This window comes from Leopardus geoffroyi, chromosome B4 (assembly GCF_018350155.1).
Source record: "Leopardus geoffroyi isolate Oge1 chromosome B4, O.geoffroyi_Oge1_pat1.0, whole genome shotgun sequence".
In the NCBI taxonomy this organism is placed as follows: domain Eukaryota; kingdom Metazoa; phylum Chordata; class Mammalia; order Carnivora; family Felidae; genus Leopardus; species Leopardus geoffroyi.
In genome coordinates, this window is record NC_059341.1 from 666,620 (window position 1) to 683,032 (window position 16,413).

The window sequence follows — 16,413 nt, forward strand, 5'->3', positions numbered from 1 at the left end:
AGGGACGCTGAAGACACCACTCCTGGATCCTCACTTAGAAGACTTTTCCCAGACACAGGACCAAGAATTAACAGCATGGTCTCTTGACCAAAACAATGAAGATTTTTGACAAAATCACACACAGCCTCCTGGTTCTAACGGATGCAGAACAGAAAGGTTAGTCTCTGCAGAGGGGCTGCGTTTTCTGTCCACCTGCCACAAGAAGGGAGTTGCGAACACACAAAACGTGAAGGGTCGTGTATCGGACACCCTTGTATCCGCCCCCGGGCGGCAGATTCAACTTTAAACGCCGAGTCGGGGAGGCAGCCCGCTAAGACAACGTCCGGAGTGAACCTGCCCCATCACCGCCAAGCGGGGCGAGGACGTGAGCGTCCTCCCCGGCTCGCGGCTTCAGGAGGGACGGCCACCGCCGGGCCCCCCGCCCGAGAGCACCCGCGGGCGCCACAGAGCTCCTCTATCGGAGCCCAGATCAAAGGCCGGATCCCCAGGTGTGGTTCACGGGAAAGGCAGTCCCACAGCCGAGGATACCGAGAACCGTCAGGAAGACGCTACTAATGAGCTTCTAAACACGAGCAATCTAGTCTCCTCGTCTGTTCAAAGAGGAGGTCACTCCCTCAGAAACTGTTTTAAAAGGACTCAAACCCACCAATACAAAGCCTACAGGGCACCAAGGAATTACGAAGTTGACTTCGCACCCTGGTTTCCAGGAACGTTAGCGTTCCCAGTGTGTGCGGCCCACACTACCTTGTGAGCCACCCGTCTCCGGTGACAGCACTCCCAACCAGCAGCCGGTCACCTGCCCAACGGCCACGGAACGCGCCCACCCGCGCAATCCACCCCGCACGTGCCTTCCCCAAGGCCTTGCCCTCTCAAAGCACGGGACGCAGAACAGAACACCGTCAGAGCGCCCCTTTCACTCACACGCTTTCCATCAAGGGCAGATCTCACCCAGAATCCTATTTGTGCCAAACACTAAACAAAGTCATCAAACAAAGTCAAGGCTACTTCCTGCCTGGGTCCAGGGCCAGATCTTCCTAATACAAGGGAAGAATTCTGAATTACCAACAGTCATAAATCCCCTTCCTCATCGGGGATCTAAATAATAACTGCTCACATCTACATATGAAGAAAGAAAAGCAAATTCTGCTTTTCATTATTTGTGTACAAGTGAGAGAGAAACGTCTCGAAGTCTGCACGCTGATACCAACAGCAAAACAGCCCCAAGGGCGAGTGCTCGTGTGACTGTGTCCTGCTGTGCTCCACGGGGGGGAAAGCGTGGCCATCAAAGGAGGCCTAGAGTCACCTGTGCTAAAAAGCGAAATGAACTCGCAATCCACCCGCAAAACCTGATTTTTACCGAATTTCCTGACATGATATCACACCACAGCAGTAACTTGTGGCCGTGGAGGGACGGGACAATGCACATTAGTAACAAAGTTTCAGTCCTAGAAAGCTGGTAGGCTATTTCCTGAATTTTAAAGGTGTGTATTTTAACGACTTAAATTTAATCGTGCCCTTGCTTAAGGAGTGCCTTAGAGACTGCTTTATGTTACTAAATCTCACCAGCTCTTAATCATCCACTATGTTGGAATACGAGAATTGTTTTGAAGCCTGGTCACGCTCACTTAATCTAGCACAAAGCCCATCTGTACCTTGTTTCATGTTACTTTTAAATAGTCATTGTATATAATTGAAGCCACAACTTCGAGATAGCATTAAGTCCACGTGGTACCGGGGTGGGGGAGCTGCCTCAAAACCCTACCCTAGTTTTTATTTTAAAAGCAGCTTATGAAAACAGGAAAAGTAAAAGATGCTTATGAGAGCCGATACACAAACGGAAACAGTGCTCAACCCGTGTGACTGGCAAGGCAAGCGTGCAGGCCAAAGCCCCAAAACGTCACAGATGTCATCACACAGGGTGAAGCCCTCGGGCGCTCAGCAAGCGGGGCACAGGGCCATCGCCACAGCAACCCTGCCCATCCCGATGCCAAGCTCTGAATCTTGGGAGGGGCCTGGCCTCTCAGAACGACCCGAGGCCCACAGGGTCCCACCTGTAGGGCTTGTCAAACGACATCTGTACTCACGAATCACCAGACACAGGGCATGAGAAGGGGCGTTCAGCCCAGCACCTCCCCACATGCTGGAGGCTGACGACCACGCGTGTCCAGAAGAAAGAGTCCCAAAGTCACAGCCAGTGGGGCTCTGAGCCTCGTCATCAGGGGGCAGAGCCAGGCCACTCCTCCAGGAAGCTTTGGGAATAACTCCAACTGGACGCCCAACCCAGTGCAGAGACGCGGTGGGACTAGAACTTACGTGGGACGTGCTTCCCAGGAACACCCGGGCCAGAACATAAGTAGGACGTGCTTCCCAGGAACACCTGGGCCAGAACGTAAGTAGGACGTGCTTCCCAGGAACACCTGGGCCAGAACCTAAATAGGATGTGCCTCTCCTACTTCCCCCCCAAAAAATAGGCTTAAAGGTGTACTGACCAAAGAGCCCATCAGGAAGGAAGAAGTTTTGTCTTTTAAAAGGGGGGGGGGGGGCATTAGGCTCTGACACTATTGGTTCACAGCAAGTGCTCAGGTAACATCAGTTCAGAAGTGTGCCCTCCCACACCCTCCTTCCACTTCTGTTCTCACGAGGCTGCTCAGAAGTCACTCTAACCTCCGTCCACCTGGATAAACTCAGTCACGGGGCAGCCAGGGCCAGCAAGCACCAGGTGCTCTAGCCCAGTGGACACACCTGGGACGGAAAGCAGACCCGGGTGTTTACCTAGCAAATAACGCGTCATCACCTCACTGAGCCTCGATACCACCCCGGAGGTAGGGTCAGGAGCTCCCCCTGACAGCTGAGGAAACTGAGGCTGGGGAGACGAGCCAGCTCACCCAGGATGGGCCCACACGTCCTCTCCACGTGGACGGAGATCAGGAAGAGGTCTTCTCAACAGACACACCTCAAGATCCTCCCACAAAGCCCTACAAATAGGATTTAGGAAAACATCCAAAGAGATTCAGGAAGCACAGAAGAAGGTCATCCATAAGTTAAAAATGGAATTTTGTGCTCTGAATTCCCACTCTACTAAAATCCAGCCCCCTCCAGCTGATGGCTCCTTAGCAAACCTGTCCTTTCTAAAGCACGTGGCCAACTAAAATATTTCATCTGTTCCTTTCCTCTGACAAGAGCAGGCTTTGCAACTGCTCTTAAGTATACTTGACATCCTTACCTGAGGATTTGTAAGCTACGTTTTGTCAGCATACAGGTAACTGTCACACCGACGTGACTGGCCATGCTCTGTCTGCAACACAAGAGGTAATCTCTGGGGGCACCTGGGTGACTCAGTCGGTTGAGCATCTGACACCGGCTCAGGTCATGATCTCGTGGTCTGTGAGTTCAAGCCCCGCATCGGGCTCTGTGCTGATGGCTCAGAGCCTGCAGCCTGCTTCAGATCCTGTGTCTCCTTCTCTCTCTGCCCCTCCCCTGCTCATGCTCTGTCTCTCTCTCTCTGTCAAAAATAAATAAAGTTTAAAAAAAATTTTTTTTAAGAAGTAATCTCTATCTGTGTTAACTTATTCATGAAGCAGCCTCGGAATCTCCCCAGAAGGTTAATTAATAACAATACAGTTTACATTTCCGTTTTCATTTCAGGTAGAGTGGCCTACAAAGTCTATTTTTCCCAAGAAGTATCTCTTGATACTTCCTCAGGAAGACCATCAGGGTGAATCTGTGCCAACCTCCTCTTTATCGAGAAGGGAATTTCAGCTTGGCGAGGAGGGGGAACAGGGGATAACACAGGATTCAAAATAGACGCTCCTGTGTTTCTCGAGAGTGCCGGAGTCAGGGTACGTGGCTCCGGGACAGAATGAGAGCACGATCAGACCTCCCACATTAGGGGACAGAAGTGTGCTCGCTAAAGAAACTCTGGGACATGTTGGCCTCCCCCTCTGCAGGCTTTCATTTGTCCCGTGCACTCCTGGCACAGGGCAAGCCCCACCCGTGTGAGGTCTGGTCAGAACGCAAGCAGAACCCTTCCTGCGCTCTTGGAACCAGGTGTCCCTCGGCACAGGACCACATCCCCAGAGCAGGAGCCATAGCTGTGAACACCTTCCTCCCAAACCAGACACTCAGCCCTGAGCCAGGTGGATCTGAAGCTTACACGTAATTTTTAAATAGCTTAAAAGTTATTAAATGTGTTATTAAATTATTAAATGACTTGACTAACCAGATAATTGAGTTAAAAAAATTAGCTGTTCACAATTGTGAATAAGTATGTGAGGAATCCTCTCTCTGGAGCTGACAGAACTAGATTGGATCTGGCCCGTGGGCTCCAATCTTTTCATTAGGACACAGATTTCCAACCCAATCAGCAAACACACGACTTACAACCATCAGCCCAGAAGAAAAAGACATATTTCTAACCTGGTATCAATCACAGAATCCCTTCACTTCTCTTAATCTTGGATAGTTTGGTCTTTTTTTTTTTTTTTTTTTTTTTTCTGATTTTTAATACCCACTGGACAAAGCCCTTCAGTAAGGAACGCTCTCGATTTGCAAAGCACACAGCACAGAGAGCCCATTTTACTCTCCAGGATTTTCAACAGCAACAGCACTGACTAGCAGCCTCCTTCCCCGAGGGGACTGCTTGCTGCCGTGTTATCTTTTACAACTCAGGACCTTAGCGCTTCCCCACTTTGTCTGAAGGGATTATTAACATTAATAACCCCAATTGGGTCCAGAAGAAAGGAGTGCACTTTACGTGTGTTCGGAGGACAACCACTGGTGTCTCCGGCATGCTGACTCCTACTTTCTTACCCCACACCAGCTGGGGTTCCCAGAGTCTCCTCTTTGAGAGCGCTATTTATTATCATCACCAACAAACGGAAGCAATTACTTCTTTTGAGACATGACAAGTTTTTGACCCTCTTAGCAGAAAAGAACAGAGCACTGGTAACAACAGGTCTTCTCTGAATGGCAGGAAGGAAGGAAGGAAGGGAGGGAGGGAGGGAGGGAGGGAGGAAGGAAGGAAGGAAGGAAAGAAAGAAAGAAAGAAAGAAAGAAAGAAAGAAAGAAAGGAAGGAAGGAAGGAGGGAGGGAAAGAAGGAAAGAGAAAGAAAGAAAAAAAAATAACACAAAACAAGGAAGAATAGAGAGAAAGAAAGAAAGAGAAGGAAGGAAAGAAAATCACAAAAAAACTAAAGTTGGAGACCTTGACAGCAGAGGTGGAGAAGGAGAAAGTGAAGCATCAGGAGAGCGCCAACCCTGTAAAGCGTCCAGAAATCCACCGCGGCGCCCACGGTGCATGTTACAACAGATCAAACGTCCCCCGCTCCCAGGGTCAACAGCGATACGCAAAACCAAGTCAAGTACCTGCAGCCAAGAATTTGATTCTTCTTCAGCATGCTTGAGCGATTATGACAAGGACTGGAAATGAGCTTAATAATATGACTAGGATTTGAACTAGTGAGTCAGCCTATAGATATAGGCCATCAAAACGAAGATTATTCAACACATTCTCTTTACCATCCAGAAGAATACAACTCATCCCATAAATCACTGCTTAAAAAAAAAAAAACCAGCTCTAAAAAAAGCAACAACCCATGTGAAAACGGCTGGGATGAGGAAGAGGCAGAGAGTGACTCATAACATCCAACAGCTTGTAGCCTCCAAACCATAACAAGAGTATAAAACCAGTGGGCCCAGTATAAAACAAAATAGAGTCATTGTTACCGCGTTGACCTCATAAAGCTCAGATCTAGGCGTAACTACAGCACTGCAAATATGTTATGAGCACTCGGAACAATTTTACAGGTCTATGCCTTTAATGTGTGCGTGTTTACTCTTCCAGCTTCCGGGCTAAATTTGACATCTATATTTATTCATCGAGAAAAGAACATTCAAATTTAACTATTTTCCTAACTCTGAAGAACTCTTATAATTCAAATCCACACATTTCAAATCCCACACATATCAACGCTGCCATTTTGTAAATATTTTTTTTTTTAAATACAGGTAACAATACTGTGGGTTTATCATGCCAAGCATTCCATTTCATTCACCACAATACTTACAGCTATTAGACAACTTTGAGGCAGATGTAACAAAGTAAACAAATTCTGTTACCAAATTCGAGGTCTGATTCAGGGTGGGGTCCACGTGGCCTCACAGCTGTCATTTCCCCCACTCTGGGGACCCCTCCCTTCCTCCCCTCCAATGACAACAAATTATCAATGAGACCCTGAAGGAAAACAGTTTTTCCACACACTTGTTTTCAAGAGTCAACTATATCCTTTCAATGAGGGTAAGTACACAAAGTGTGGGTCGCATTAGAGATGGCCGGGCCTCACAGCTTTGGAGGGTGGTCCTAAGGTGTCAGCCAGGGCAGAGCCCTGAAGTCTGTAGAGCGGGGCCTCCGAGAACACAGGGGTAGGACTCGAGTTCCAGAGCTAAGTGCCTCTCTTATCTTGTGCCCAACGGCCCCGAAAATGCCACACTGAAAGTCAACAAACATTCCGACCGGCCATCCCTTTCACATTTTATTCTTTGGTGACAGGAATGTGCATATGAACTGCTCGCCCGCAATTACTTAAAAAAAAAAAAGTCATTGGCCCCTTGACCGACACAAAGAACCGACGTTAGATTACCTTTCACTTGCCTCCTTAGGTAGCTACTCACGAAGAAAGTGTCCCACCAGACTCTGCTCCAGATCCTAACAGGTAAAGTAATTTGGTGTATTAATTAGCAAAGCAGAGCATGAACCGAGTAACCCCCATAAGCAAAAATTAGGAAGTGAGCAAAGTAACAACAACCACAAAATGTAGAACGTGGACTCTATTTCTCAAAACCTGTTCTTCTACAAACACCAACCAATTTTCACAGGCTGTACCGGGAGGTGGTTTCCCCAAGTTCTACCAAAATAAGAATTCAGCCAGTCCTGGGGGAGAGAAGGCCTCCATCTGTGGCAAGCGCAGGGTACGCACAGCCCGGGACACAACCATCAGTGAACACACAAACGTATTGCTACATTTTGATCAACAACTGAAAATTTTTTTAAGACCTCAGTCTTTTTTAACTTTTCCGTTTCTTCTCTACTTTGCTTGGTGTTTCCATTTAAAGTTTTTCCTTAAAGCCAAAATGAAATTATTTGGGGGCCTTCTTAAAGCCAAATAGGAAACACGCACAATTCCAAAAGGTGAGATGTCACGAAGGGGAGGGAAGAGGAAATGATTTAGGGGAGAGGAGCCTTGGCCGGCCACCCCACCTGGTGCCCTGCAGCCAGCCAGCTCACCGGCATCTCCCCTGCAGGCCCGTGTTTGAGCAGACGGACACGGCCCACACCCACGACTCTACCCAGACATGTGGACCGGAGGCTGTCAGTGCCCCGAGGAGGGGCCGCCTGCCACATCTCCCCACAGAAAACTCAGAAAACTCCTGCACTTTGCTGACGATGCCGTTCTACAGTGAGAGGCTTTCCCCAGCGAGGGAGGCACAGGGTAGTCACACACAGCGGAAAGAAAAAAGGAGGCAACCAGCAGAGCAGGACGGAAAAATCAGAGTTCTGAAGCTTGAGAAGTCAATCTGCAACCCTTTAACAGTGACTCTAGAACACAACACAGCACCAGCATCCGTAACACCCAGCAGACAGCACAAACCCATACTGCACCGGTGCAGAGAAGTCCACACCACAGACTCCCATTAGGGGCTGGCAGGCCATACAGGAACGTGTTTCTTCAATCTATATACACATTGCTTTCCACCCTCCTCAGCAGGAACCGAGCACTGGAGATCGCACGTGTTTCCATAATATTTTCTGATATTACAATCAAATGATGAAGACTAACTCACAGAATTCTCTCCACGTGAATCATGACCGAGGGTTAAATGTGATCAGAGTTGTTTGAACATTTCACTTTGCAAGCGGATGTGCTGAGGGAGTTTTAAGTTCCACGATGTAAAAAGACAGATTTCTGACCCTTCCAATCTTTGGCTTCTCTGATGCAATACTGAAAAACAAGTTGATTCACCAACTTAAGCCAGGAACAACTACTCTATGTGGTTACAAGACCTGAAATTCCAAAGAAGACTCCACCAGTTCAGCAGGGACAAAGCAAGTCAAACACGACACGGCTAACGAGCCAGGGCAGAGGGGGGAGGGCTGGACGGGTCAGTGCGCCAACCTCTTGTTTCATTCTTCAGTGTTCAGGCCAAGTCTCACAAGGCTTACACAGAAAGACAATAATGTACTTCCCATATGCAGACACATACCCCTCTCTCCGCCCTGACACCCAATGGGAAGTTGACGAAGCCCCTTGGAAAAACCTGTACAGACAGAAGGTGTTCACGGAGAATGAGACTGAGCATCCCTTGGTCTAAAGTGTTTTTGCCACCCTCTGGTCAGCGGGAACAAGAGGGATGGCTGGTGACAGGTGAGTGTCCTCTAACAGGTAAGCGTGCCCCCAGGTTCAGGTGCCTAAGCCACAGCCCCGTGCAGCACGGGGCCAGGACACATGTCCTCAGCACTGTCCCAGACTCGAGGAGCAAACGCAAGCTGATGTCCAGGCTGACGGGGGAGGTGGCGCGATCCTGTGGAGCTCAGACAGCGTCCCACTTTGCTAACACAGATGGGGTACTGACACAAAATGTCAGGGGAACGCAGACACAGCAAAAGCGTGTGGCGGTAAAGCACGAATGTCAGGATCCCATAAGGAATACTGAGCGGGGCAAACATGACTAGGGCCGGGGGGGGGGGCCTCAAAGTGGGGCGAACCCCATCTGAACACTGACAAAATCGCAGAACTTGGGCAAATACTTTCCAGTGGAGACTCCATCCGTTCAAGCAATCTGCCCACACCGCACACTTTATCCACCAGTTTGAGTCTAAATATTGTTCCCAGCAGGCTACTCCTCGTGTGCCCTGCCTTAGGGTCCTCTGAGGCACTAGCAAAGCCCTCCTGCCTTCCAGCAGCCAGAATAGTGTCTGCTGAGCACACACAGTCCAGGAAACAGCCTCCTCTCCTCCCACGGGGCTGCTTCACATTACAGAACATTACAGTGCCCTGCAGAACCCCAAGTTTGAAACAGAAAAATAGAAAGGCGTCCAGTGCCTGTAACCCTGAAAAGGCAGTTAACACGACACCGCAGCCCCCATGCCAATCCCTCCCTTGCCCTGAACATGTTAAAAAGGAAAACATAAAGTCAACATTAGCTCCTCCCTGCCGATGAAAATTGGCACGAGTGAACGTGCGTTCTGGCTCCCCGCCCTAACAGAACCGTTACACACGCGCGCACACACTCACACACACAAAAGTTCACCAGGCCGAAGGGCCCCAAATGTAAATTCAAAGCCGGCCGGCCTGTCCCCACCCCACATCATGGGGTGGCCTCTGCAGGGCGAGCCGGGGACACGAAATACATATTAAACACTTCACATTTCGGAACTTTGGTGGTTCCTTTCTTGAGAGGCCGCAAAACGCGACCTAAACTTATGACAGTTGAGCACATGACCCCGCCACTAAGAGCAGATGAGAAGCCGCATCTAACACTCCGTGCGGTCCCTGTAGCAAATCTGTCACCAGTGTGGATGTGCGAGATGAGCGCGCGACAGCAGAGCTGCTGCTGGGGGGGGTGTGGGGGGGGGGGGAGGCCCGGCCGCGGCCCCCGCCCTGCCCAGCACGACACACGGAACAATAGTGCGCGCCCCGCGCCGCCTCCAGCCCCCAAGTGCAACGCCAAGTTTCGCGTTAGAACCAGGCCGGCCGGCACCCCAGGCCGCGCGACGCGGACGTGTCCCCAGCGCCGGCCGCGGGGCGAGCGCACGGACGCGCACCAAGGACACGGCTCCCCGCCAGGCGGGCGCCCCGCGGCCCAGGTTCCCCCCCCCCACGGCTCAGCCCCCCCCGCCCCCCGCGCCCCGCGCCCCGCGCCCCCCGTCCCCGCCCCAGGCCCCGCCGCAGCGCGGACACCCGCAGGCACCCGCAGCGCAGGGGACCCGGGCCCGGGGCGGGAACAGGGCCGCGCGCACCCCCGCCCGGCGCCCCCCGCCCGCTCCCCCCCGCCCGCCGCCCGCCGCCCCGTCCTCCCCCCCGCGCCCCGGCACCCCCCCCCCCGCGCCCCCGCGCCCGCGCGGCCCGGCCGGGCCTGTTACCTTCCGACAGCTCGAGCTCCAGCTCGGCCAGCCGCGCCCGCACCTCCAGCGGCAGCGCCGTACCCTCCAGGCCGCGGTCCGCCATGCTCGCGGCGCCCCCGCCCCGGCCGCCTCCCTTTGTTCGCAGGCCGCGGTCTGGCCGCTCCTCGCGCCCCGCGGACCCGCACCGAGCGGCAGGCCGGGCGCGGCGCAGCGAGCGCTCCTCCCCCGGCGCCTCCTCGGCGCGGCCCCGCCACGCGGCCTCGCGCCCGCGCCCCCGCCCGGCCCCCCGAGCGCGCCCCCGGACCCGCCGCTGCTCCGGGGCGCGCTGGCGGCGGGGGCGCGCTCGGGGGCGGGGCGGGGGCCCGGGGCGCGCGGGGAATGCGGCCCGGGCGGGGGGCGCGCGGGGGTGGGGGGAGGGGTGGGGGGGAGGGACGCTCGGGGTCCGGGCGGGGGCGCGCGGGGGTGAGGATGGGGCACGAGTGTGGGGGTCGCCCAGGAACGAGAAGGGGGGGTCGCTCGAGGGGCTGGGCGGGGGGCGCGCGGGGGCGGGGATAGGGAACGAGTGAGGGGGGCGCGCTCGGGGGACCGGTGCGGGGGGGGGGGGGCGCGCGGGGGCGGAGATGAGGAATGAGTGTGGGGGTCGCCCAGGAACGGCGAGGGGGAGCTTTCGGGGGGAGCTGGGCGGGGGGCGCGCGGGAGCGGGGATAGGGAATGAGTGTGGGGGGGCGTCCGCGAAAGGGGGGGGCCGCGGGGGCGGAGATGGGGAACGAAGGGGGGCACCCGGGAAAGGGGGGAAGGCGCTCTGGGGGGCCGGGGCGGGGGTCGCACGGAGACCGGGCTGGGGGCGCGCGGGGGTGGAGATGGGGAAAGAGTGGTGGGGGGCGCCCAGGAATGGGGGGGGAGCGCCCTCGGGGGGGGGGGGGGGGCCTGGCGGAGGACGGTGATGGGGAACGATTGTGGGGGTAGGGGCGCGCTCGGGGGGCCGGGCGGGGGCCGGGCGGGCGGGGATGGGGAACCGGGGACCGAGAACGAGGACGAGGACGCGCGCGGGGGGTAGGGAGGGGCTGGCGGGGCCGCGTCCGCGGGCGGCAGGGGTGAGGGGTGGTGAGCTTTCGGCCGGGGGCGCGCACCGGGGGATGAGGCGGGGGCGCGGGGATGAGCGCGAGGCCGCGCGCGGGAGGTGGGTCGGGCCGGACGGGCCGGCGCAGCGCGCGCTCCGGGGGCGCGCTCGGGGGCGCGGGGCGCGCGCACCGGCCCAGCCCCGCCTCCGCCTCCTCCCGGCTTAAGACAAAAATGCCTGCTGGAGCCCGGGCCTAACGTGCAGTTAACACTGAAGTGTTCTGGGTCTTAGCTGAACGATTTTCTGTGGATCCTTGGGGGTGAGGGTGTAATGACAGTGCGGCCGTGGACTAGGCGCTAGATGCCAAGTTCCAAATTCTGGATCCAGAACCGGCCAGCCCGTGCCCTTGGGGTGATCAGAGTCCCAGACTGGGCTCCACTTCCCCACCTGAGGAAAAGAGGAGCGACGGCGTGGCCCAGCCCCCACTTCCCACATCAGCGCCACCAGGCTGTGACGCGGTGGCACATGGTCAGGGGGACCCCGGCCGTCCTCAGACCCCCGGCTCCTGTATTTCCCCACGCCCTGGCCACGATGGTGCTGTGACATGGCCCTCGGCCCTTTTCTTTTGCACTCCTTGTATGCTTTCCTCTTGGTGGGTCAGCTCCCACCGCATCGGGGTCACCGTGGCACCGCTGATGACCAAGTCTGTGCCTCTGTCCTGATTTTGAGAGGCTCTCTCACACATCCCACTGTCCAACTGAAGAGCCTGCTGAGATGCCCCCATACCCAAACCCCAAAAACCCAAAGTAAGCCAGCTCCTTCTGACTGTTTACTTCCACTGGAAAGAGTCCTGGACACTTCTCTTCCTCAGTCTCCATGCACCCTCTGCTTTCCAGTCCTCTCAAGGCTCTGGCACAAGGACTGAATCAACTGAGCTCATGGTCATTCCCGGTCGCCCCCTGCTGCTCCCCTGAAGCCTTCCCACTCGGTTCTCCTGCGAGTTCGCACGCCACGCTGCGGCTGGGGTTGGCCCCCGGGAGCACACTGCCATTCCTTCCCAGCCCAGGGACGATCTACTGAACACAAGCCCAGCTCTGCCAGACCGGAGCCCCTCGGCCACCAGCTCCACCCTGCGGTCCCGGCTGCATCCCACAGGCAGCGCATCCCAAGGAGCTGGTGTGCTCCTCCTCAGTAGGCTTGCTCTTTTTTCTCTTTAGCGCCTTTCTTCATGGTGTGGCTTTCCCTGAGCACCCACTCCCCTGCTCTGCCCACACCCTCCCTCATGCATGCCTCACATCAACCCCAGAAAATCTCTTCCTCCTTTGCTGTGCTCCTGAGACTTGCTGCCCTTATCATATTTGACCTTTTTGTTTCTCTTCTTCACTGGTGGAGGCCCCTCAACACCAAGGCTTCCTCCTCATCTTTGTCCTTTCCCTTGATGTGGCCGTTGTGACAACTTAGGTGTTGGCATTTCTCACACAGAGCTGTCTTGCCAGTGGGGAATTGTGAGGGAGCGGCAGATATCCGCAATGACAAGCCTGAGAAGGGTGAACCCCGAACTCCTCTGCTTCATGTTCTACGGGCATGAGTCCGGCGGACCATGGGAGCCAAGCTGTATACGCCATTCCTGTCCCCTGTTCATGATAGGCCACCATGTTGCAGAGAGCCCTGCAGTCCAGTCTGTTCATGCTGCAGGTGGAAGGCTTTACAGAAATAACGCTCGGCAGAACTGGGATTCACAGCCCGTCTGCAGAGCAAAGCCCTGGGTCCCTTATAGCAAAGTGGGGCTGTGCCTCAAACAGTAAGTGAGGTCGAGTCAGTGGAGGGCAGGATGATGTCCCAGTAAGACTACAGATTCCCTTCTTAATGCATGGATGGGTCTGGGTCATTCACGTATGACGCTGGAACTGAGGTCAGCTCCAAAAAAGACTACGTACGGTCTGATACTTCGATTCTGAGCTGATGGCTCTTCGCTCCAGCAGGCTCTTGTGTCCCTACACACACACACACACACACACACACACACACACACACAAAAGGGGTGATGTACACTTGGCTTTTCCAACGGCCTGACAATTTTATCTGGAAATCCTGCCATGTCCTCAAAGCAGGCTATGTCCGAAATCCGACCCCGCCTACTGCCGATGCTCGACCTCTGCTCATGACCTCTGAATGCAGCCTCGCTCCTAGTGATCCATGCGCTGAGCCCTGCCTCTTAGCAACCTCACACATTCCCCCGCTTCTGTGCACTGCCACCACCTAAGTCAGGCCTCCAGCACACTCCCCCCCCCCCAGTCTCTTCCTTCTAATCTTTCCTACCATGGCTGCTTGAGTGATCTTCCAAGCACCACGTCGAACAGGCCACAGCCCCTTTGCGCCACAATCTATACTGACTCTCTGCCTGCAAGCTGAAAGCCTCCTTGTTTTGACATTGAAGGTTCACAGGCCTGGCACGGTTTCCTTCCCTACCTTCTGCTCCACGACTCCCCATCATGCACCTGCATTCACCTGCAGAGTTCCTCCACCTTCCCGTCACCCTCCCTTACCCCACCTGTGTCACAGCCACACATCCAATCCTTCCCGCCCCCCCCTTACCCGACCTGTGTCACAGCCACACATCCAATCCTTCCCGTCCCCCCTCCCTTACCCCACCTGTGTCACAGCCACACATCCAATCCTTCCCGCCCCCCCCTTACCCGACCTGTGTCACAGCCATACATCCAATCCTTCCCACCCCCCCCAACCCGACCTGTGTCACAGCCACACATCCAATCCTTCCCATCCCCCCCTTACCCCACCTGTGTCACAGCCACACATCCAATCGCGCCCGTTCCTGTCCACTTCAAGTGCCACTTCTGCCATGAAGCTTCCTTCCTGACCTCCTCATTGGGAAGATTCAAGCCCACTTCTTGAATCACACGCCTCTTTTTCTACTTGTGCCACCTGGATTCATGGTCTACGTGTGCGTCTTACCTGGCAGCTAGTCTACAACTTTCCCACTGTGTTGTTTAATGACACATAAACAGCATATTGTTTCTGTTATGCTTGTGGGTATGTACGTGTGTGAGTCTATGTATAAAAACCGGGTTCAAATGTGTGTCGAGGTGGACGTAACAATACCCAACAGAGGCTTATTAGAATGAATTGAATAAGCATGAAGGGTTATTTGCTTCAAAGGTCTGCCGAAAGCTCTGAAAATTCCATCATCTGAGTTGCATCTTTGAACTACGGTCGATTATTTTCAAAAAGTCACTGGAAAATCTTAAGACAGCTACCTGAGAGTGGTTACACATCAATGGCATTTATTAACACACCGGCATTGTTTAATTTATCAAACAAGCCATCTTTACATAACAAAACCCAGAGGGTCTGAGACACAGCACAAAACGTTCCCGGGTGAGGAGAGAGCGGCCCCACGGCGGTGATCCTGGCCGACTCGGAGGCAGCTTGGCCGAGGCCAGTGGATTAAAGGAACTCTGAAACATGAAGTGGGCAGCTCTCTGCTCCCATTCCGTCCCAGTGAGGCCCGTCGCGCAGACAGTGTTTGGAGTCCCATGCGGGGCAGCTACATGGACCTAATCACTTCACCATCGTGCCAGCTGGGATTTGGGGGCCTCTGTGTCTTGCTGCACCGCCTGCCATGGGTGATGTGTCACAATTATTTGCCCACGTACGACAGCTCACCTCTACTGTTTTCTGTTTCGCCGAGCTCCCGGCCACTTCTGAGTGAGAACTTAACCGCTCACATATCACTCGGCTCTAGATTTCAGGCAATCTGGTGGGGATGGAAGAGAGCAGTAAAGGAACGTACTCAACCAGGCGGAGAGGGCTTACTTATTAATGAGGTAACTGTAAGTAGAGAAAGACAGGCAGGTGACGGCCTCGCTCACAGATGCGTATCTCAGAGTTCGTACCTTGACTTCCGAAGCCTTACTGCTGATAAAAGTTGATCAGTTCGCTCCTCATCAGATTCATGTGGGATTTGTGAATCCTATGCTTTCTCCTGCGTATCCCAATCTTGTGAATTTTTTACCTTTTCCAAAGCCACTAGGAATTGCTGGTTGTAAAATACCACGGTGGGCTTTCTCCAAGTTTTTCTATCATAAATCCTGGGGGCTGCGGTGCCCACAGCCCTCCTATGCCCCAGCCTTCCACGGCTGAAGTCCGCCTACAGAACATGCCTGGCAATTTCTGTGTGGGGTCAAGTTTCATTTGGGTCTTACCGTATTATCAGCACTTCAGCTTGGGTGAAGTGAGTTTGGGTTTAAAGAAAGGAAAAAAGTGAATAATCTGATACAGAAAGTTTGGGTTTAATTAGTCAGTACTTAGAAAGCAGCTTGAAACCTTAAATGAGACTATTCTATGCAAGCAAGAAACCATTAACGTTTTGTGACTTTTCTTACATCCTTACAGAATTAACTAAATAATATGCATGTGACTAAGTTTGGTGAACCACACGGGTATTTGCATCTCGCCTGTGCTGACTGTCCTCCTCTGGAAGTGAAGACACAAGAACAAGAGTGTGGGCGAAGGAGAAGAGAGACGTAATCCCAAAGAACCCCACAGCACAGTTAATTTGCTTTTCCTTGCCATTGCCGGAAGTGATGACGATTCAACCGAGTCAAAGATGTTGATGGAAGCACAAGTGTGTGAAATTTATCCTCGACAAACAGCCCGAGTGTTTCCTTGTATTCATTATTACAAATCAATTTGCAATTATCAATAAGGTAATTATTTCTGATCATTTTAGTGAATTGTTAATCACTTCTACTAAAGGTGATGTGGGAGCACAAAACGACAAATTATCCAAAGATTAATCCTGTTTGGTCTTAGATCGCATCATATTTTTATAGCATATTTCCTCTGCCAATGATGATTGACTAGTGTCTAGCTTAATTAAGCTAATGTCAAGATTAATTGTCATTCCCAGAAATCGTATCAATTAGTTGCTGAGACAAGTCACACATAGGCTTTTTTTACTCAAGGTTTTACAAAGTGTTCTCAGATATAAGGTTTTTTTAAGGGCTTAAAACATAAGTTTTTGAGGTAGAAGAGAGGAGAGTGGTTGAAGACTAAAATCTTGCCATCAAATCCACAAAGTGGGGACACCTGGGTGGCTCAGTCGGTTAAGTGTCCGACTTCGACTCAGGTCATGATTTCACGGTTTGTGAGTTCAAGCCCCACATCTGGCTCAGCTGACAGCTCAGAGCCTGGAGCCTGCTTCAGATCCTCT

The 16,413-nt window shown here is 53.4% G+C and overlaps 1 protein-coding gene across 9 annotated transcripts in view; it reads right to left on the reverse strand.

Moving 5' to 3' along the window:
• DIP2C (disco interacting protein 2 homolog C) overlaps positions 1–10,423 on the reverse strand; it is a 410,897-nt gene extending 400,474 nt beyond the window's left edge. For 4 of the 9 annotated variants that reach the window (XM_045462609.1, XM_045462615.1, XM_045462613.1 and 1 more), the window contains exon 1: positions 10,139–10,381. In XM_045462609.1, coding sequence (XP_045318565.1) covers positions 10,139–10,223 — 85 coding nt within the window. In that variant the 5' untranslated portion in view covers positions 10,224–10,381. Of the gene's footprint in view, positions 1–10,138 lie in introns of all 9 variants that reach the window. The other 5 variants (XM_045462611.1, XM_045462610.1, XM_045462607.1 and 2 more) reach the window with 3 other exon arrangements.
• Between the last annotated feature and the right edge of the window lie 5,990 nt (positions 10,424–16,413).